We start from the raw sequence: 22,244 nt of genomic DNA on the forward strand, positions 1-22,244 counted from the left end.
GATGGTGACCGTGACGAGGACTTGCATTCTGAGAGGAACGTGGACAGTGACCGTGACGGGGACTTGCATTCTGAGAGGAACCTGGATGGTGACCGTGACGGGGACTTGCATTCTGAGAGGAACCTGGATGGTGACCGTGATGGGGACTTGCATTCTGAGAGGAACGTGGACAGTGACCGTGACGGGGACTTGCATTCTGAGAGGAACCTGGATGGTGACCGTGACGAGGACTTACATTCTGAGAGGAACGTGGACAGTGACCGTGACGGGGACTTGCATTCTGAGAGGAACCTGGACGGTGACCGTGACGAGGACTTGCATTCTGAGAGGAACCTGGATGGTGACCGTGACGGGGACTTGCATTCAGAGAGGAACGTGGACAGTGACCGTGATGGGGACTTGCATTCTGAGAGGAACCTGGATGGTGACCGTGAAGGGGGCTTGCATTCAGAGAGGAACCTGGATGGTGACCGTGACGAGGACTTGCATTCTGAGAGGAACGTGGACAGTGACCGTGACGGGGACTTGCATTCTGAGAGTAACCTGGATGGTGACCGTGACGGGGACTTGCATTCAGAGAGGAACGTGGACAGTGACCGTGATGGGGACTCTCATTCTGAGAGGAACCTGGATGGTGACCGTGAAGGGGGCTTGCATTCAGAGAGGAACCTGGATGGTGACCGTGAAGGGGGCTTGCATTCAGAGAGGAACCTGGATGGTGACCGTGAAGGGGGCTTGCATTCAGAGAGGAACCTGGATGGTGACCGTGAAGGGGGCTTGCATTCAGAGAGGAACCTGGATGGTGACCGTGACGAGGACTTGCATTCTGAGAGGAACCTGGATGGTGACCGTGACGGGGACTTGCATTCAGAGAGGAACGTGGACAGTGACCGTGATGGGGACTTGCATTCTGAGAGGAACCTGGATGGTGACCGTGAAAACCGTCAAAACGTGATTGAAATCAAATGGAACGACGCTTATCAATTACACATGGTAATGTTTTAAGTCACATCCTGTGAGAGTTGGGAAATACACCGGTCTGTTCACCCCTATTCTCTGTCACCCCTATTCTCTGTCACCCCTCTTCTCTGTCACCCCTATTCTCTGTCACCTCTATTCTCTGTCACCCCTATTCTCTGTCACCCCTATTCTCTGTCACCCCTCTTCTCTTTCACCCCTATTCTCTGTCACCCCTATTCTCTGTCACCCCTATTCTCTGTCACCCCTATTCTCTGTCACCCCTATTCTCTGTCACCCCTATTCTCTGTCACCCCTATTCTCTGTCACCCCTATTCTCTGTCACCCCTCTTCTCTTTCACCCCTATTCTCTGTCACCCCTATTCTCTGTCACCCCTATTCTCTGTCACCCCTATTCTCTGTCACCCCTATTCTCTGTCACCCCTATTCTCTGTCACCCCTATTCTCTGTCACCCCTCTTCTCTTTCACCCCTATTCTCTGTCACCCCTATTCTCTGTCACCCCTATTCTCTGTCACCCCTATTCTCTGTCACCCCTATTCTCTGTCACCCCTATTCTCTGTCACCCCTCTCACTTTGACTCCCAAGTTTGCTTAGGTCATATTGACCCAGACTCACTGGCCTGTTTAAAATAACATGATACATTTGCATTCACTACTCAGCTCCTAAAATAACATAATACCCTTCCATCTAGATGATTCCAATCAGAACCCAACAGTCAGTCAGTTTAGGTCTGAGATTTTTCTAAAAGGAAAAATACATGTACAACAGTTTGAAATACTGGGAAATCATTGGCAATTGTAAAAGTAGCCTACCATGCGAGGCTGGCATAGCCTGCGACTTACCTTCAATTTCATTTGGCCTCTTCTGCTTCTCGGACCACTTGTAACCAACTCCAGGTATTTTTGCTGTAACCAGAATAACTTGTCATTGACTGGAAATCCAACAAAATGTATCTAAATATTGACCTGTAGTGTGTTATTCTGTGTGTTCTTTTTTCATGTCAATGCTAGCTATACATATTACACAAAAACATGAGGGAATTACATGCCATTTTCTTTTGCCAGTGGCTTGTGATTGGGGTCCTTGCCCGAGTGTCTGAAGTCTTTCGGAGGTTCACGATGGAGAGACTTCGCCCAATGCTATAAAGAACCATGCTCATATGGTTCTAAATGGAACCTGCATGGTGCTATAAAGAACCATTTCCTACAGTTCTATAAGGAACCATTAAAAAAGGTTCTATATAGGGTTCTTCTATGGTTACAACCCTTTTTGGGGCTATATAGAACCCTTTTTATGGTTCTCTCTTTATGTTCCAAAGTATTCCCACGCATAATAGAGAGACATGCGCCCTTAGAAAAGCCTCAATTTGTCAGGGCATGGACTCTACAAGCTGGCCCATGTTGACTCCAATGCTTCCCACAGTTGTCAAGTTGGCTGGATGTCCTTTGGGTGGTGAACCGTCCTTAGTACATACAGGAAACTGTTTAGCGTGAAAAACTGAGCAGCGTTACAGTTCCTGGCACCTACTACCATCCCTCGTTCAAAGGCACTTAAATCTTTTGTCTTGCCCATTCACCCTCTGAATGGCACACACATGCCCCAATTGTCTCGAAGCTTAAAAATCCTTCTTTAAGCTGTTTCCTCCCCTTCATTTACACTGATTGAAGTAGATATAGGAAGTGATATCAATAAGAGATCATAGCTTTCACCTGGTCAGTCTATGTCATGGAAAGTATAGGTGTGATTATGTTTTAGCAGATGCTCTTATCCAGAGCGACGAGGGTAAAGTTCCTTGCTCAAGGGCACACCAACAGATTTTTCACCTAGTCAGCTCAGGGATTTGAACCAGTGACCCAACACTCTTAACCGCTAGGCTACCTGCCATCAAATATTATATCGGTTTGCGCTTCTTGTGGTCAATTTGCAGTCTGCAAATGATTTGTAATTATGTTCTGGACCCCTGGCCATCCGCTGGTGCCAGGACAACAACCTCTCCCTCAACGTGTTTAAGACAAAGGAGATGATTGTGGACAACAGGAAAAAGAGGACTGAGCACACCCCATTCTCATCGACGGGGCTGCAGTGGAGCAGGTTGAGAGCTTCATGTTCCTTTGCGTCCACATCACAAACAAACTAACATGGTCCAAACATACCATGACAGTCGTGAAGAGGGCACGACAAAACCCATTCCCCTCAGGAGACTGAAAAGATTTGGCATTGGTCCTCAGATCCTCAAAAGGTTCTACAGCTGCATCACTGTCTGGTATGGCAACTGCTCGGCCTCCGACCGCAAGGCACTACAGAAGGCAATGCGAACGGCCCAGTACATCACTGGGGCCAAGCTTCCTGCCATTCAGGACCTCTATACTAGGCGGTGTCAGAGGAAGGCCCTAAAAATTGTCGAAGACTCCAGCCACCATAGTCATAGATTGTTCTCTCTGATACCACGCGGTACCGGAGCGCCAAGTCTAGGTTCAAGAGGCTTCTAAAGCAGCTTCTACCCCCAAGCCATAAGACCACATCACTTTGTTTATAGAGGTGCACATGGTCAATGCATAGTCTCTAATAGTTTAGTGTAAACTGTTTTCTTGAGACTGATTCACTCCTCACAGGTTCAACTCCCATTTACATTTCTACTTGACTGTCTCTAGTTACTGACACAAAGAGAGAAATTAGCCCACAATAGTGACTGTTCAGAGGAGCTAGTAACTCAAAACAGAAACTTCAGGCTGGCACAGCCCCCTCGAAATGACTCAACTGTACTCAAGGTTATTTAGTTATTTTAGGGAGGCGTGTTTCCTAGCGGGGACAGAGGTGAGCCAGCAACTGGAAAGTTGCAAATTTGAATCCTGGGTCTGACAGTAAAAATCTTGTGGGAAGTGAGCTGGGAAGGTTACTTGTATCAATGCCATTGCCTCCTGTTGTGATCTTGAGCAAGGCACTTAACACCCCACATCAACTGCTCCCGTGTGGCACCCTCTGCGCCAATCTCTTTCAGAGGGCTTGGGAAAATCTTATCTTAATGGTCTTTCTCAGGAATTCTGCCTTATCTGCATTGTTCTCATCCACCCACATACCTCTGGGAAATAGAAGTGTTGTGTTCACATTCTGTAGGTCTGGTCATCTGATTGGACGTTCACTTTTAAAGTACGCTATTGGCCAACAACTCAAACAGGTCAGATAGTTATAAAAGGGAATCAGATTCCTTGTATGTTTCTCTTGGTGAAAATGTATCCACTCACTACTGTAGGTCACTCTGGATAAGAGTGTTCTAAATGACAAAAGAACAACAAAAAAACATGTTGCTATAGCTACTGTCATGGAGTTTTCTAAATATTTTAATTCAACCAGGTAAGTCAGTTAAGAACAAACCTAGATGACTTTGGGACAATTGTGCGCCAAAAAAAATAAATCAAGGTGACTTACAAAGATGAGGACCAAAAGCAAGTGAGGTGATGTAGTGTCCATAACTAAAGAATCATTGTGGAATCTGAAAAAACACCTATCCCAAAAGCATGGTCTATTTACTACTTGCACATGCTAAAAGGAAGGAAGGAAGTGGGTAGTTAATTAAGAAGGCCAACACACTTAAAGCTTCCAATTCACCGCTTTGACAATGTTTTGATCGAAACGGTTCTTCATCAGGTCAAAAAAAAAAAAAAACTCACATCCCAAAATATGCACATTTCACCTCACATTACCTTTGCGGACATGATGCGTGTTGGGTGAAAAAAAACATGTGTATCTCTAATAATGTCAATTTCAACTTTAACTAGGCAAGTCAGTTAAGAACAAATTCTTACTTGCAATGACGGCCTACAATGAGATTGATACATTGGTCCAGAAAATATATTTACAAAATGACTAAGTAGGTAGCGTGGGGGGGGGGGGGAAACTACAAACACTACAGAAAAAAAAAATATATTATCATAATAATCAATAATCAAATAATAATAATCCCATAACACACCTCTTTTAACAGGGAAATCATAATGAGTAAATTGGACACACCCGAGATGGCGTTAATGTCTCTAGGATGGTCTCTGCCTCTAGGACCTCTAGGAGACATGGTGCACCAACGGTGAATCCAATACAATTCTCTTCTCAATAATAGATTATCACCCCGGTGTTGAACGAGGAGGACTGTAGCTTGAACACCAGAGAACACTGAGTGAGGAACCCCTTGCATCCTCCCGGGTGGCCGTTACACCGCTCGGGGGCTGGGATCTTGGGTTCCTGGTGCAGGTTCCCTGAAGGAGCTACGGCGATTCCTGTAGCCCTGGGCGATGAAACTTGGACATTGGCTCCTCCTGGGTTGAGGTTGGACTGTGGTTGGAGTGAGTTGGTAAGTGCCCGGAGGGTCTCTGATATTTGGGAGAGTTGTTCTTGCTGCCGCCCCATTAGTAACCCTTGATGGGTTACAACATCCTTGATCTGGGTGATCTCTGCTGGGTCCATGTTTGGGCAGAAGCTTGCTGTGACGTGGTAAGTTTGGACCCAGGTGCAGAGAAGAGACCAGATGAGGAATCAGTGGTTAATAAGGATAAACATAATACTTTATTGAGAAATGGAAGCCACAGGACAACAGAACACTTGAAAAACCAGTCACTCTGTGTACAACAAATCCTGCATATGCAACTGTATTGGCTAATGGGGAGGCTCTTTTTTTAGGGGTGTGGGGTGGGAGCTGTCTCTGAATTCCTGTCCTATGGCTTCCTGTAGATCCATGCTAAGCCCCCCTAATCAAAATGTAAAGAAAACTTGTTTCATGCGCATCAAAGGCTAGCGTGAATTTAAAATGTTGACTGCTTGTATTGATGAAGGAGTGGAATCGATGAAGTTCCTCTGCTGTTCCCTGGAGTTGAAGAAATAAGTCATCAATGAAGCGTTTCCAGAGTCTGATATGACACAAGAATGAATTGTTAGGACTGAAATTCTTCACAAACAACCCCACATGCAGATTGGAATAATTTGGTGCCATTTGACTACCCATAGCAGTTCCCTTCTGTTGAATGAACATGTCATTGTTCTGACTAAGAACCTTTTCATGTTTGACAATCTCAGCAAGTTCAACAGTATGGTTAGTGCTAGGGAGTGTGCCATTGGGTCGTTGACTAAGACAGTGTGCCATGGATTCTAGGCCTCTCTGGAGGGGGATATTACTATACAGGGATTCAACATCAAAGCAAGCCATAAGCATCTCCCCATTTTTATTTTACCTTTATTTAACTAGGCAACTCAGTTAAGAACAAATTCTTATTTTCAATGACAGCCTAGGAACAGTGGGTTAACTGCCTGTTCAGGGGCAGAACGACAGATTTGTACCTTGTCAGCTCGGGGGTTTGAACTTGCAACCTTCCGGTTACTAGACCAACGCTCTAACCACTAGGCTACTCTGCCGCCCCATTGATGTTGTGCATTGTCTTAAGGGTGTTAATCATGTCCATAGAATCGTGTACATATGCAGATTGACAGCACACTGGGTTAAAGAACGAAATCTACAAAAGCAGAAATATTTTCAGTCAAGGAACCAAATGAGGGCACAATAGGTCTCCCTGGTGGCTTATCCAATCGTTTGTGGATTTTTGGTAAGGCATGAATAACGCTCCTGATTAGATCTACTTTCATGAATTCACATTATTTTTGCATAATGTCTCGACTTTCCACAAGAGACTTCAGCTTGCAGTGAATCTCCTCTTTGAACAGTGGTGTGGGGTCACATGACAATTTCTGATAGAAAGTTGGGTGGTTCAATTGTTCCCAGATCCCATTGACATCACGGTTCAACAACACCACAGCTAATTAAGTGTGTCATTGTAGTATTGTAGCAAGTATTTCTAAACAAAAAACCTGATCTCTTAAAACTTTCCTTCATTTTTCAATAGGCCCTAGTTGATACAATAGGCCATAGTTGATTTTGGTTCAATAGGCCCTAGTTGATTTTGGATCAATAGGCCTGGCATATTTCAACTTTCAAGGAGTTTTCCATTTTGCTTGGGTTATTTTGTCTAAAAACCTTTAGGCCTACCTATAGAAGAAGAAAAACAACTCTGCATTCCTGCTCAGACTGGCCAGAGTGGCCAAAAGGGTGTTTGGCATCTCCAGTGGCTCTGCAAGCATGGTGAGAAGATATTCTCCACTGTTGGCCTGCTCTCCAGGCACATCGCATGAGCCTGAAGCCACAGACTCTGGCCAAACTGGTGTATCTAAATATCAATTCAAAGGCACTTTAGACTGAGTCTAATAGTGTGTCGCACTCGCAAATGCTTCATGGTTTATTTCTTTGTAGGCTATAGCCTTGAAATAATTGAAATAACATAGCGGAAATAATTCAAATCCGTTCCTTCTTAGAGTCCCTGTCTGTCTCCTGACCTAATTAGAGTGTTTATATGCTGTTTAATATGGCATCTATTTGAAATGATGAGCACTTCTTACAATCACCTTTTCATGTTTATTATAATACTTATCATTCAAATCATATGGTTTGGTTTCAATACTTCAAAACCAAATGGTAGGTCCATGTAGTCACAAAAATAATTCATTTTTGTTCATTCTTGTTCCTGTCTGGCTCCTGACCTAATTAGAGTGTTTAAATGCTGTGTAATATGACGTATTGCCTAAATGGTAGGTCCAGGTAGTCACAAAAATGGATGGGTGTTGGTTAAATAGGGATTTTAATTAATGGAGCGAATTTGGATGATTATTTTTTGCGATTTTCTGACCGCTCAACTCTGCTCACATACTCTGGGTGACGTATTTTCTCTCTCTCTCTCACACACACACACACACACACACACACACACACACACACACACACACACACACACACACACACACACACACACACACACACACACACACACACACACACAACCTGTGCATTTGGACCCCTAAATAGAAAGTGTGACCTCAATGGAATTTCACGGACCTTTGTAATGTCCACAACACAGTATACTAATGGTAGGAAAGTGAAGTGGCATTCTGTCAACCGTAGGATTATTGTAAATGGTTTTCTTGAGAGATGGACTCACTCTTCACAGGTTTTACTCCTATTTCAATTTCAGCTTTAATTTTTTATTCTGTTTGACTGGCTCTAATTACTGACACAAAGAGGGAAATTAGCCCACAATAGTGACTGTTCAGAGGAAAATGCAGTGCCTTTAATTGAATTGCCCAACAACATTTCTGAGTCAATTTAACAATTGCCATTCAAGAGTGCAATAGCAGTGGGATGAGTCATTCAAACAGGTTGCTGAAAGTTGTAATGAGTGCGCTGAGAGTCGGGAAGCAAATTCAGGGAGTGTTTTAATAAATGAAACAATAAACACATAACACAAACAACGCACAGTAACAGAGTCAAAAACACCTGAGGAAAGAACCAAGGGGAGTGACAGATATAGGGAAGATAATCAAGGTGATGGAGTCCAGGTGAGTGTCATGAGGCGCTGGTGCGTGAGACGATGGTGACAGGTGTGCGGGATAATCAGCAGCCTGATGACCTAGAGGCTGGAGGGGGAGTATAAGTGACAGTAGCCCCTCTCCGAAGCCGCAGGATGCTGTCAAAGGGGATGAACCCAGGGATCAGGAGAGGACCGGTCACCCCTGCTGATGAACATGTCACACCAGCTGAAGCACGGGAACCTGTCGAGTCAGCTGTGGTGCGGGAACCTGACAGATCGGATGAGGCAGGGGAGCCTGCCGATCCGGTGGAGGCATGAAAGCCTGATGAGCCGGGTGAGGCAGGGGAGCCTGGTGATCCGGCTGAGGCATGAGAGCCTGACGAGCTGGCTGAGGCAGGGGATTCTGGCGATCAGGTTGAGGCATGAAAGCCTGACGAGCCGGGTGAGGCGGGGAGCCTGGCGATCCGACTAAGGCATGAAATCCCGACAAGCCGGTGGAAGCAGGGGAGCCTGGCGATCCGGTGGAGGCATGAAATCCCGACAAGCCGGCTGAGGCAGGGGAGCCTGGCGATCCGGCTGAGGCATGAGAACCTGACGAGCCGGTGGAAGCAGGGGAGCCTGGCGATCCGGTGGAAGCATGAAAACCTGACGAGCCGGGTGAGGCGGGGAGCCTGGCGATCCGGCTGAGGCATGAGAGCCTGACGAGCCGGCTGAGTCAGGGGATCCTGGCGATCAGGTTTAGGCATGAGAGCCTGTAGCAGTTCCCGGACCCAATGTCATTACCCTGACATAAAAATAAAATTAAAAAAACACTCCTTGATGCTTCCCTTAGGTGAGGTGTTATTCTGTAACGAGTGCGCTGAGATGATGATAGGGATATATGTGCAGATGATGATGTGCAAGTAGAGATACTGGGGTGCAAAAGAGCAAGAGGATAAATAACAATATGGGGATGAGGTGGTTGAGTGGGCTACTTACAGATTGGCTGTGTACAGGTAAGCTGCTCCAACAGCTGATGCTTTAAGTTAGAGAGGGAGATATAAGACTCCAGCTTCAGTGATTTTTGCAATTCGTTCCAGTCATTGGCAGCAGAGAACTGGAAGGAAAGGCGGCCAAAGTATGTGTTGGCTTTTTTTTAGGCTATTTTGCAAATGACATCGCCGAAGTCAAGGATCGGTAGGATGGTCAGTTTTACGAGGGTATGTTTGGCAGCAGGAGTGAAGGAGGCTTTTCTGCGAAATAGGAAGCTGATTCTAGATTTAATTTTGTATTGGAGATGCTTAATGTGATTCTGGAAGGAGAGTTTACAGTCTAACCAGTGTGACGACCCTCCCACTCTGTCTGCCGTATTCTCTCTGTTATTTCCTTATTAGGATGCTGGTGGGCGGAGTTGGGAGGGTCGTCAGCTACATGGGAAACACCTGGGCCCGGTGTCTCCCAGGATAAATACACCACTTCCCCATTCATGGAGGAGACTCTCTCCATGCAGACACCCTCTGTAGATTGTGTTGTGGTTCTTGGTGGCCGTTTGTTTGTTTGTTTGCTTTGGCACCTTTCATCACCCTGCATTATCACATTCATGCATGCAAAACACTCACTTACACTACTGATTACTGATTACACACACCATTGTCTATTATACTTAGTTGCTTTAGGTAATAAATACATATTTTGCTACTCATTATCTCCACGTTGTCTCCCTTTGTTACGGGCTTTGAGCCGGTTCGTGACAAGTGGGGGCTCATCCGGGATATTTGAACTATTGGTTTGGGAGACCGTGGAGGTACGTGTTTGGGTTGCATATTGTGTTTGATAGGCCCAGTATTGGTTGCCTTTTGTTGTTTGGTTTGTGTGCTGTGTTGGAGAGACTATAATGGTTAGTTTCCAGGCCCTGCCTAGCCTGAACTCTTGTTCTACTTTCTGTTGGGACATCAGTCTGAGGTGAGTAATCTGCTGTGTACCTCGGTGGGAGATTTGGGTAGGGTAGTGGAACTTGCTACCCGGAGCTATAGCCTTTTTCCCCTGATAGGTTTAGCGACGTGTTTCATTTTTTGGAATATGTTGGGCATGGTTAATGTTTGTTATTTTTGTGTGGTGTCTGTGGACTGAGCAGTTGTCTCGGGGGCACATCCGTGGCTTGGTGGAATTTGCCAGCATGCTGGGGAGTTCTATTTCCTTGCCAGCGGGCTACAGTGCGTAAATTCCCACCGCAAATCTGCACGAAGACTAGGGTTGAGTTATTGTAGGTTTTAGGGAAGCTCCGTATCTCATCTCTCTTCTGTGGTACTCAGGGTGATTGTCAATTCTCGGGTTGTGGTCTGGTGTGCTCAGCAGAAGGGAAGAGCCAGAATTTTTTTTTTGTGTGATTATGGCGTCTTATGTAGATAAGTTCATTCGCTCTCCATCAGAGGAATTGTTAGATTTAGGTACTAAAGAACAGCTGTTGAAGGTCGCGGAACACTACAAGGTTGAGATTAGTGATAAACGTCTAAAGAATTCTATTAGGTTGATATTGAAGGCCAATCTGATGGAGAGTGGTATTCTAGAAGTTACCACTGGGCCAGCCTCTGCTGAGGATTTGTCGTCTCCCCATAACGTTACAATGGACATTCCATCGGTTAGTCCTAGTAGCCTTCTTTTGAACAGCAGAAAGAACTGCTTTTGTTACAGCTGGAGCATGATCGTGAGAAGAGAGAGCATGATCGGCAGCATGATCGTGAGAAGCTAGAGCATGATCGTGTAAAATATGAAAAGGAATTGGCATTTAAACAAGATATGGAGCGTGCTAAAATCAAATTGCAACAAGAACGTATAGAGTTGGTTAGGGAAGGAAAGATCTCAGGGGAGAGTTTGTTTTGGGAAGGTGACCCAGATTTACCTAGGGGTAGTTCCGCTTTTGGTCGTGCCCCAGAGACATTTGATATTGTTGGGAACTTACGGTTATTGCCTCGGTTTAATGAAAGGGACCCCGAGACATTCTTTTCGTTGTTTGAGCGGGTTGCTAACGCTAGGAGTTGGCCTGATTCTGACCGCACTTTAATGTTGCAGTGTGTGCTGACTGGTAAAGCGCAGGAAGCATATTCAGCTCTTAGTGTACACGATAGTGCCAGTTATGATAAAGTTAAAACAGCTGTGTTAAAGATTTATGAATTGGTCCCTGAGGCTTACCGCCAACGATTTAGAACTTTAAAAAGGGATGATAACCAGACTCATGTTGAGTTTGCGCGACAGTTGTCTTTACAGTTTAATCGCTGGTGTTCCGCCTCTGCAGTTGTGACTTTCCAAGGGCTGTGTGATCTGATTATGTTAGAGCAATTTAAGGACACAATTCCTGATCGTATTGCCACGTATATTAATGAACAGAAAGTAAAGAATGTTGCTGAAGCTGCAGTTTTGGCAGACGAGTATGTGTTGACTCACAAAAGTGTCTTTGCAGAACCCCGTATTCGGAAAGAGTGGGGGCGTTCGGATAGATTTGGCTTCGCTCACCGAGATACTTTGGTTCTCGGGCAGAGTTCTATTCAACTAGGGTTGAACCTGACTCCCATGGTAAAGCTGACTTTGGGCATGAGTGTCACTACTGTCAAGGTTCAGGGCATTGGAAAAACGAATGTCCACTTCTCAGGTCAAAGGGTGCTTACGCTAAATCTAAGCCTACTGCATTAGCTGCACCTGTTCCACATCAGTTCATTCATGACTCATTTCCTCAGGCCCAGGAGAATGTGAAAGTCCATATTGATCCAGACTATTTACCTTTCATTACAGAAGGTTTTGTGTCTATGTTAGGAAGTAAAGACCTAGTGCCAGTGAAGATCCTGAGAGACACAGGTGCCTCTGAATCATTTGTGTTGGAGTCTGTGTTACCCTTTTCTGCTGAGACTGATTCGGGGAATAGTGTTCTAATTAGGGGAATAGGTTTGAACACTCTGTCAGTTCCATTGCATAAACTGATGTTGGATTGTGGGCTGGTGAAGGGTGAAGTTGTTGTGGGTGTGCGTCCTTCGTTGCCTATTGAGGGTATCGATGTTATCCTTGGGAATAACTTGGCTGGTGAGCGTGTATGGCCTGTCGTGTTTCCATCTCTAGTGGTTTCCACTAAGCCGTCATTTGTTGGGATTCCTGATGAGAGTGTACAGAGTTTCCCAGAGGTGTTCTCTGCGTGTGCAGTGACACGTTCTATGAGCCGTGGCGAACTGGTCACTGCGCCGACTAATGATAATAATACAAAGTATGTCACTGTTTTCCCTGTTATCCCGTTATCTGTAACCCGCTCAGATCTAATCAATGCGCAACGGGATGACCCCACGTTGGAAGAGTTGCGTGATCAAATTGTGCCTATAGAACAGTTGGGAGATGTCGCCCATGGCTATTTTCTCCAAGAGGATGTCCTGATGAGAAAGTGGGTGTCTCATGATAGTGTTTTTCTGGGGAGGCAATTAGTCAGGTTGTTGTACCAGTTAAGCTTCATGAGTTGGTGTTGGAAACTTCTCACAGCGACGTGGCTGGACATATGGGGGTGAGGAAAACCTACAATCGCATATTAAGACATTTCTTTTGGCCTAGATTAAAGAGGGATGTTTCTGATTTTATCAAAACTTGTCACACCTGTCAATTAACTGGTAAGCCTAATCAAGCTATTAAACCAGTACCATTGTTTCCTATTCCTGTACTCAGCCAACCTTTTGAGTATCTGATTATTGACTGTGTGGGTCCTCTGCCTCGTTCTAAAAAGGGTAGTAGTTACCTGTTCACTGTGATGTGTCAGACCACTAGGTTTCCTGCTGCCTATCCTCTCCGATCTATCACGACTAAATCGGTGTTAAAAGCTTTGACTCAGTTTCTCTCATTGTTTGGAATCCCTAAGGTCATTCAGAGTGATCAAGGATCTAATTTTACCTCTAATCTGTTTGGTCAGGTTCTTCAACAGACATTTACATTTACATTTAAGTCATTTAGCAGACGCTCTTATCCAGAGCGACTTACAAACAGCTCCATATTAAACACAATTTGTCTAGCGCCTATCACGCGCAAAGTCAAGGAGCACTGGAACGTTTCCATCAAACACTAAAGTCTTTGTTGAGAGCTTATTGTACTGAGATGGATAAGGATTGGGAGGAGGGGTTGCCTTGGTTACTGTTAGCTGCTAGGGAAGTTTCACAGGAGAGCACAGGTTTCAGTCCAAATGACCTTGTGTTTGGACATAGGGTGCGTGGACTTTTATCTGTTCTCCAGGATGACTGGAAGTCTCCCGAGCCTCCTCAGTCCCTGTTATCGTATGTGTGTGATTTCCGGCGACGGCTGTATGCCGCTGGTGAAATGGCTAAAGAGAAGTTATCATCTTCACAGGAGAGGATGAAGGGCATATTTGATCGCCGAACTGAGCCTCGTCACTTTAGTCCAGGTGACCAGGTTCTTGCTCTGCTGCCAATTGTTGGTTCTCCTTTTCAAGCCAAGTTTCAAGGTCCATATACAGTGGTGCGCCAGTGCACTGAGCAAAATTATCTAGTTGCCACTCCAGAACGGAGGAAAGCACACCAGCTGTGCCATGTAAATCTGTTAAAACCCTATTATGCACGTTCCTCTGAGACTGAACAGTGGGATTCTACAGAGGACGGTAAAACCTGTTCTTTTGGCTGATACCGTTGTTTCCTTGGGTTCTTGTCGTGCTAGATCTGTGCATGAGGAGGAAGATGTTCCTGGTCCTGACGATTGTATATTGCAGGGTAGATTGAAAAATTCAGAAACACTGGATATTTTAGACAGTCTTCTCACTCACCTACCTGTTGATGGGCGGAAAGAGATAGTTGGTCTGATTCAGAGATTTCCAGGTTTGTTTTCTGATACACCTACACGTACAAACTTAATAGAACATGATATTGACATTGGAGGTGCTGACCCCATTCGTCAGCGCTTCTATAGAGTTTCTTCAGAGAAACTACGTTGTCTGGATGCTGAGGTCAAGTACATGCTGGAGAGTAAGATAGCAGAGCCTTCTTTCTCCAGTTGGGCTTCTCCCTGTATCTTGGTCAGTAAACCGGATGGAACAAACCGTTTTGTACGGACTACCGTAAGGTAAACAGTGTCACAAAGCCAGATTCATTTCCTCTTCCTCGGATGGAGGACTGTGTTGATCAAGTCGGTGCAGCTAAGTTTGTGAGCAAATTTGACCTGTTAAAAGGCTATTGGCAGGTGCCACTGACGAGTAGGGCACGTGAAATCTCTGCCTTTATTACACCCTTTGGTCTGTACTCGTATTCAGTTATGAGTTTCGGTCTGCGCAATGCACCTGCCACTTTTCAGCAACTTATGAACAGGGTTGTCGCCGGTCTGACCGGGTGCGCTGTTTATTTGGATGATGTAGTGATCTATGCAGATACTTGGGAAGAACATCTGTCCCGTATTCAAGCCTTGTTCGAACGTCTGGCTGCGGGTCGCCTCACAATCAATCTGGCAAAATGTGAGTTTGCTCAGGCGACCGTTACATACCTTGGAAAAATGGTTGGGCAGGGTGAAGTGCGTCCTGTTCGGGCTAAAGTGGTGGCTATTGATGCTTTTCCACCACCAACTACTAAAAAGGAACTGATGCGTTTCTTGGGCATGATTGGTTATTACCGTAGTTTTTGTAATAACTTCTCTACTGTGGTCGCTCCCTTGACAGATATGCTGAAAGCTAAGGCTGTTTATGTTTGGTCTACTCGTTGTCAACACGCTTTTGAAGAGGCAAAGAGGTTGCTTACCTCAACTCCAGTGCTGGCTGCTCCTCGCATGGATTTGTCATTTACCTTGCAGGTGGATGCTAGTCATGTGGGGGCAGGTGCAGTTTTGCTGCAAGCAGATGTGTCTGGGATTGAGAGGCCTGTTAGTTTTTTTCCCAAAAAGTTTAACGATTATCAGTTGAACTATTCATTTATTGAAAAGGAAGCGTTAGCATTAATTTGGGCACTACAACACTTCGAAGTGTATGTCGGGTCGGGGGTAGTACCTATTGTGGTCTACACCGACCATAACCCCCTCACTTTTTTGAGGTCCATGATGTGTCCAAACCAGAGGATAATGCGATGGTGTTTATTTTTACAATCATTCCATCTCGATGTGAGGCACATCCGGGGGACTGAAAACGTGATTGCTGATGCGCTCTCTCGTGCGCCCTGTTCCTAATGTTTACGTGACTGACCATTGTTTCGTATTGTCATGTTCTCTCTGTCCTGTCTGCTCCCTCCTGGTCTTGTTTTCTTCTTTCCTCTTAAATGTTGCTTCCTGTGCGAAGGTCGCTGAGGTCTGGGGAGGAGGTTGGCTGGGGCAAATTGTAAGTGTGAACACGTAAACCCTCATCAATTTGTGGCGCAGAAGCTGTGTCAATTTGGAACTTAGAGGCTGGTATTTTGTTCCGGGGTCCTTGTTGGTCCCCGGTTTTATGGGGGGGGATGTGACGACCCTCCCACTCTGTCTGCCGTATTCTCTCTGTTATTTCCTTATTAGGATGCTGGTGGGCGGAGTTTGGAGGGTCGTCAGCTACATGGGAAACACCTGGGCCCGGTGTCTCCCAGGATAAATACACCACTTCCCCATTCATGGAGGAGACTCTCTCCATGCAGACACCCTCTGTAGATTGTGTTGTGGTTCTTGGTGGCCGTTTGTTTGTTTGTTTGCTTTGGCACCTTTCATCACCCTGCATTATCACATTCATGCATGCAAAACACTCACTTACACTACTGATTACTGATTACACACACCATTGTCTATTATACTTAGTTGCTTTAGGTAATAAATACATATTTTGCTACTCATTATCTCCACGTTGTCTCCCTTTGTTACGGGCTTTGAGCCGGTTCGTGACACCAGACACCTAGGTATTTGTAGTTGTCCACATATTCTAAATCAGAACCGTCCAGAGTAGTGATGCTGGACAGGCGGGCAGGTGCAGGCAGCGATCGGTTGAATAGCATGCATTTAGTTTTACTTGTATTTAAGAGCAGTTGGAGGCCACTGAAGGAGAGTTGTATGGCATTGAAGCTCGTTTGGAGGTTTGTTAACACAGTGTCCAAGGAAGGGCCAGATGTATACAGAATGGTGTCGTCTGCATAGAGGTGGATCAGAGAATCACCAGCAGCAAGAGCGACATCGTTGATATATACAGAGAAAAGAGTCGGCCTGAATTTAACCCTGTGGTAACCCCATAGAGACTGCCAGAGGTCCGGACAACAGGCCCTCCGATTTGACACACTGAACTCTATCTGAGAAGTAGTTGGTGAACCAGGCGAGACAGTCATTTGAGAAAGCAAGGCTATTGAGTCTGCCGATAAGAATGCGGTGATTGACAGAGTCAAAAGCCTTGGCCAGGTCGATGAAGATGTCTGCACAGTACTGTCTTTTATCGATGGCTTGTTATGATATTGTTTAGGACCTTAAGCGTGGCTGAGGTAGCACCCATGACCAACTCGGAAACCAGATTGCATAGTGAAGAAGGTACGGCGGGATTCTAAATGGTCGGTGATCTGTTTGTTAACTTGGCTTTTGAAGATTTTAGAAATGCAGGGCAGGATGGATATATGTCTGTAACAGTTTGGGTATAGAGTGTCTCCCCCTATGAAGAGGGGGTGGCAGTGTAGCCTAGTGGTTAGAACATTGGACTAGTAACAGGAAGGTTGCAAGATCAAATCCCTGAGCTGACAAGGTGCAAATCTATTGTTCTGCCCCTGAACAAGGCAGTTAACCCACTGCTCCTAGGCTGCTATTAAAAATAAGATTTTTTTCTTAACTGACTTGCCTAGTTAAGTCAAATAAATAAAAACAGGGGGATGACTGTGGCAGCTTTCCAATCATTGGGGATCTCAGATGATACAAAAGAGAGGTTGAACAGGCTAGTAACAGGGGTTGCAACAAATGCAGTGGATCATTTTAGAAAGAGAGGGTCCAGATTGTCTAGCCCAGCTGATTTGTAGGGATCCAGATTTTGCAGCTCTTTCAGGACATCAGGGGGGGGACTAGGACAAGTTGCTGCAGGGCGTGCTGAGCTGTTGCCCTGGGTAGGGGTAGACAGGTGGAAAGCATGGCCAGCCGTAGAAAAATGCTTATTTAAATGATCGATTATCGTAGATTTAACAGTGGTGACTACACTTACTGTAATTCAATAACCAAAAGGAAATCAAAAACTGACATTCTTTCTGCAGACATCTAACAGAGCATTTGGAAAATGTGGTCACATAAAAAAAAACGGAGGGAGATTTTACCGTCATTCTGTTACCAAACTTTACATCTGCACTGTTCTTCGAGCAAATGTGTTTTTGTCAAATTTGATGTGGAAATTGTTCAAAGTAGTCCTTGTGCATTAGACTGAGTCTCAGTCATTCTGTTACAGTGGAATTGCCCCGTAGCTATTCATTCAGTTCCCTATAATACATTTTTTGGTCTTTAATGTAAAACTGGACTTACAGTTTCTGGTCAATATGTAACCAGCCATAGGAAAACACATCCACAATAACAGGAAACTAAGGACAATATGTGTGATCTCTCTCTCTCTCTCGACCTCCCTCCTTCAATGGGAAGCTCTTGTTTCATTTCTGACAGCCAAACACCCCCTATCCACAGGAATGACCATTTCTACAGCAAAAATAAACAAACATGACAAAACATGCTGGCATTTGCTGAAACACCAACTTCCACCTCATTTTCAACATACAGCAACAACTACTTTCCTTCCATCTGCACTGATGTGAAGGAAATAAAGCAGTGAATACTTGCCCTTTCACCAGTCCTGTGTTTGTTTGATCTGGATATTTTCAGATAAAACAGAGAGAGGAAACACCCCTATTGAAGTTTTCGCATCATGGCTCAGGACACCCTCATGTGGTTGCATGAATATTTATATCTTCTCTCCACTGGGTGGGGCTATGAGTCAACAGATAGGCCTACCGAACACCAGATAACTGCAACATTTATAAGATTGGTATGAAACATTTATAGCAGGACATTTTATAATCAAATCAATTAATCGTATAATTTCAACTAGCATAATTGTAAAGAAACCATGTAAAACTAACCGATGCAACGAGTGAACAACGGTCTTCCTCTGTCTATCTACATGTTGAACAGTTGTCAATTTTCTGTCATACACATGTCAGTGTCTTAGCTCTGCTTCCTGTCCACCAGCAAACATTTCAAATCCTTTCAATTAGCCCCATCTCCTACTGATCCACTCACTGACCCCCCTCTCACTCAAATGACTACTGTGGAGTGATGTGTGTGTGTGTGTGTGTGTGTGTCTGGGTGGATGGGTATGTGTGTGTGAAAGAGAGAGAGCATGTGTCTGTGTGTGTGTGTGTGTGTCAGTGTGTGTGTCTCGGTGTGTGTGTGTTTGTGTGTGTTTGTGTGTGTGTTTGTGTGTGTGTATGTGTCTCAGTGTGTGTATGTGTGTGTGTGTGTGTGTGTGTGTGTGTGTATGTGTGTGTGTGTGTGTGTGTGTGTGTGTGTGTGTGTGTGTGTCAGTGAGTGATGTGTATCCTTGGGATTGGTCCACAGGTAGAGGTGCAGAGTCTTGAACACAGAGCCCTCCCTGTTGAACATAAACCAGGCTACGACATCTTAACCACTGACACACTTCACCTCCTAACCATTCATTCTGGACTGCCTCTCTGCTCTGCTCTCCATCCACTGTCCTCCACAGTATACAGTCTCATCTGCCACAATTGCTGTTTACCAGCTTACCTGACCCAGCTCTACAACAGACAGGACAGGACTGAGGAGGATGAGCAACATGGCCACGGAGATCGTTGCCTTCATCCTGAACATATCTGGATGGATCCTGGTCTGCTCCACGTTGCCTACTGACTACTGGAAGGTGTCCTCCGTGGATGGGACGGTCATCACCACGGCGACCTTCTGGTCCAACCTGTGGAAGACCTGCGTCACGGATTCTACAGGAGTGTCCAACTGTAAAGATTTCCCCTCCATGCTGGCTCTGGATGGTCAGTCCAAACTTTAGCTGCTTGCTATTTTTGTTGTGATGTTGTATTGTCATTGTAATTGTATGCGATTATGTGTATTTTTGTGTTTGCATATGTGTTTGTGTGTGTGCATGCGTGTGTCTGTTTGTGATTATAATGGAGATATATATATATATGTGTGTGTGTGTGTGTGTGTGTGTGTGTGTGTGTGTGTGTGTGTGTGTGTGTGTGTGTGTGTGTGTGTGTGTGTGTGTGTGTGATTTCTTTGACCTAATCACAGATGTGTTACATCCTGAGCATCCGTCTCCTGGGATGAATGGCTGGCTCTGAAAAAAGTGGTATTTGGAATTTGATAACCCTATCGGTTTGTTGGCTTAAGCCCAAGAGCCTCTAAAAGATACACTACCAGAGGCCAGAGCAGCATTTGAACCGGGTGTTCAAGCTGCCATTTGAGGATACAATGCTTTTAAAGTGGCAATGAGAGGAAAACTGAGAAAGTCAGAGCACTTTTACAAGTGTGAGATAACTCTGTTTTTCTCTTTATCTCTCTCTCCCTCACACCCACACACACCCAGTGTATATCCAGGTGTGTCGGGGCCTGATGATTGCGTCTGTGTGCCTGGGGTTCTTTGGAGCCACCCTGGCCCTGATGGGAATGAAGTGTACCAGGATCGGAGGCTCAGAGAGCACCAAGGCCAGACTAACAGGCCTCGCAGGCCTTCACTTCATACTCAATGGTGAATATCCATTATATTGTGTGCATGTTGAACTACTCCTTGCTATTTAGACCAGAGCTGAGTCCTCTCTGTTTTCTCTGCAGGGCTTTGCTCCTTGACTGCATGCTCCCTGTACGCACACAGGATCACATCAGAGTTCTTTGACCCACTCTTTTTTGCTCAAAAGTAAGTGTTCAGCTTAACTGTGCTACTTAATGTCCTACTGCACTGCATGTAGACAAATGAAATGCAGTGAGCACATGTATTTACTAACTGGTCACTGGCTTTGCCGGCTATGTCCGTCCTCTCGTTGCCAGGTTTGAGCTGGGCGCAGCGCTCTTCATCGGCTGGGCTGGATCGGTGCTCTGCATTTCAGGAGGACTCATATTCTGCCTTTCCTTGTCAGAGGGCTTCAGGCAAGTTTGTACAATTTAATTAAACGATGGTCAATTACATAAAAGTATTACTTTGACAGACGTGTCCCCCCCCATTCCATTTACTCAGTGTGTTATGTAATCTGTAAGTACGGTACGTATCTTAACATCATGTTGACTGAGACACAGAAATGGAAAGTTATCTATAATAGAGTAGACGGACCGTAAAGCTTGTCATTCAGTAAGTCAATGAAGCAGTTTAATATGAACTGTAATGAAGTTGTTTAAGTACTGGCATATCCAGGGATCACTGTCAACATCTTGTCTCATAGTGACAACAGTATAAGGACATGCACTGTATGTTGATGACTGAATGTTTTCTTTGTGTATAGTATCAACGTATTTATGTGAAAGTCACCTTGGGTGGGGGGCCTAGGGAACTAGTGTATGGGGTGGGATGAATTGGCCTAGATCCGGAGACTTCTGTCTTCTGAACTAGAACTTTTTTTTTTACCATGGAAATGGAATGAAGACAATGTATATCTCAAAGGAGTAACCCTTAGTGTTTTCCTCTAGTCGAGCAGAGTGCTCCTACAGTGGTGGTACGTCTATGGTAACCAAGCGTCACAAACCCGGCAAGTCTGCCAACAGTTTCTACAAATCGCCAGTTTCCACAGACCCCCGAGACCCAGCAGAACACTCAAGGCAGTTTGGAAAGAACGCCTATGTGTGACAACGGACGGAACACTGGCATTGCCATATGGTCATATGAGGTGACCGTGGACTGTTTGACCCTTGGGCTAAGCTTGTTGAGGTCACCTTTTCATACTTCTTCAACCAGAACCCCAATTCCTTATTGAGAAGGATTCCTGTGTGATTACATTACCTAAGGGTGTGATGCTACCTGCTTTTATTTTCCTTGCTATCGCACTTCTTTTCAATGCACTGTTCATGGAACATGGTTTTTGATATCTTCTCTGCCAAAGGAGACTCCTTGCTGTCTCTGTGCCTCTGCTGTATAACTGACTTGAACAATGTCACCCCATGTGGCACAAACAATGCTGGGGGAAATAACCCTTGAAATCAGCAAGAGGAAATAGACAAGCTGTTGGCTCCTCTCTAAAACCACATTAGGTAATAGGTCTCTTCTGTCAACGGGCGATAAACAAAATAAATCAGATAAGCTTGTTTTCTTCACAGGGCAGGAAATTCGGTTTGGCTAGGATCACAGTATGAACTCCCGGGTCACCTTGAAGGGACAAATGAACGGGTGCTCTTCCAAATCCATTGTTGTTCATTAGATATGCCTCAAGAACAAATATCAGGAATATGTGTCCGTTTGAGGTAATCTAGAAACATTACTCAATTGGTTAATTCCTGTACGTCTCCCAATATGTTGTAATCAGTGGCGATGTCAATAAATGTTTTGTTTTTTTGCATACAAGGAATTCAGTGGCAATTATCTTTGAATGATCTGGTGAAAGAACATTAATTCAGTATAAAGGAAAGGGGGATTGAATAAGTAGACTTTTTAATTTGGGGGTTTATCACTTTGACATGGACCTCTGTATGAGTGTCTCATGACAACTACCTCCGGAACTCAACTGTGGAGCCAATGCCCGTCTGCCGTATGCTGTCACTCTTTAGCAGACCACAAGTGAAGCCTAGACGAAGAAAGAGTCAATAGAGAACATTGTGTGCTCTCAAGAAATGTCAAGTTGTTGTATTTTTGCAATATACCTCACACTGAAAGATGGCCCCCTACCAGCCACCACGGACAGAAAGGGGCTTCCGTTGTCTCGATTGATCACAGAGTTACCAATCAACAGCA

General features: G+C 45.0%; 1 protein-coding gene across 1 annotated transcript; it reads left to right on the forward strand.

The window, feature by feature from the left end:
* Positions 1 to 18,989: 18,989 nt before the first annotated feature.
* cldn10a (claudin 10a) lies at positions 18,990 to 21,847 on the forward strand. The gene is made up of 5 exons (XM_029685593.2): positions 18,990 to 19,344; positions 19,899 to 20,060; positions 20,144 to 20,225; positions 20,357 to 20,455; positions 20,990 to 21,847. The coding sequence occupies exons 1-5, from the start codon at positions 19,125 to 19,127 to the stop codon at positions 21,144 to 21,146; spliced, it is 720 nt and encodes a 239-aa protein (XP_029541453.1). The 5' UTR covers positions 18,990 to 19,124; the 3' UTR covers positions 21,147 to 21,847.
* Positions 21,848 to 22,244: the final 397 nt, after the last annotated feature.

This window comes from Oncorhynchus nerka, linkage group LG2 (genome assembly GCF_034236695.1).
Source record: "Oncorhynchus nerka isolate Pitt River linkage group LG2, Oner_Uvic_2.0, whole genome shotgun sequence".
NCBI lineage: Eukaryota > Metazoa > Chordata > Actinopteri > Salmoniformes > Salmonidae > Oncorhynchus > Oncorhynchus nerka.

Coding starts and splice junctions, on each gene's coding strand:
- cldn10a (XM_029685593.2), top strand. CDS start 19,125: ATGAGCAACATGGCCACGGAGATCGTTGCCTTCATCCTGAACATATCT. Junction 20,226..20,356: donor CCACTCTTTTTTGCTCAAAA/GTAAGTGTTCAG, acceptor TCTCGTTGCCAG/GTTTGAGCTGGGCGCAGCGC. Junction 20,456..20,989: donor TCCTTGTCAGAGGGCTTCAG/GCAAGTTTGTAC, acceptor GTTTTCCTCTAG/TCGAGCAGAGTGCTCCTACA.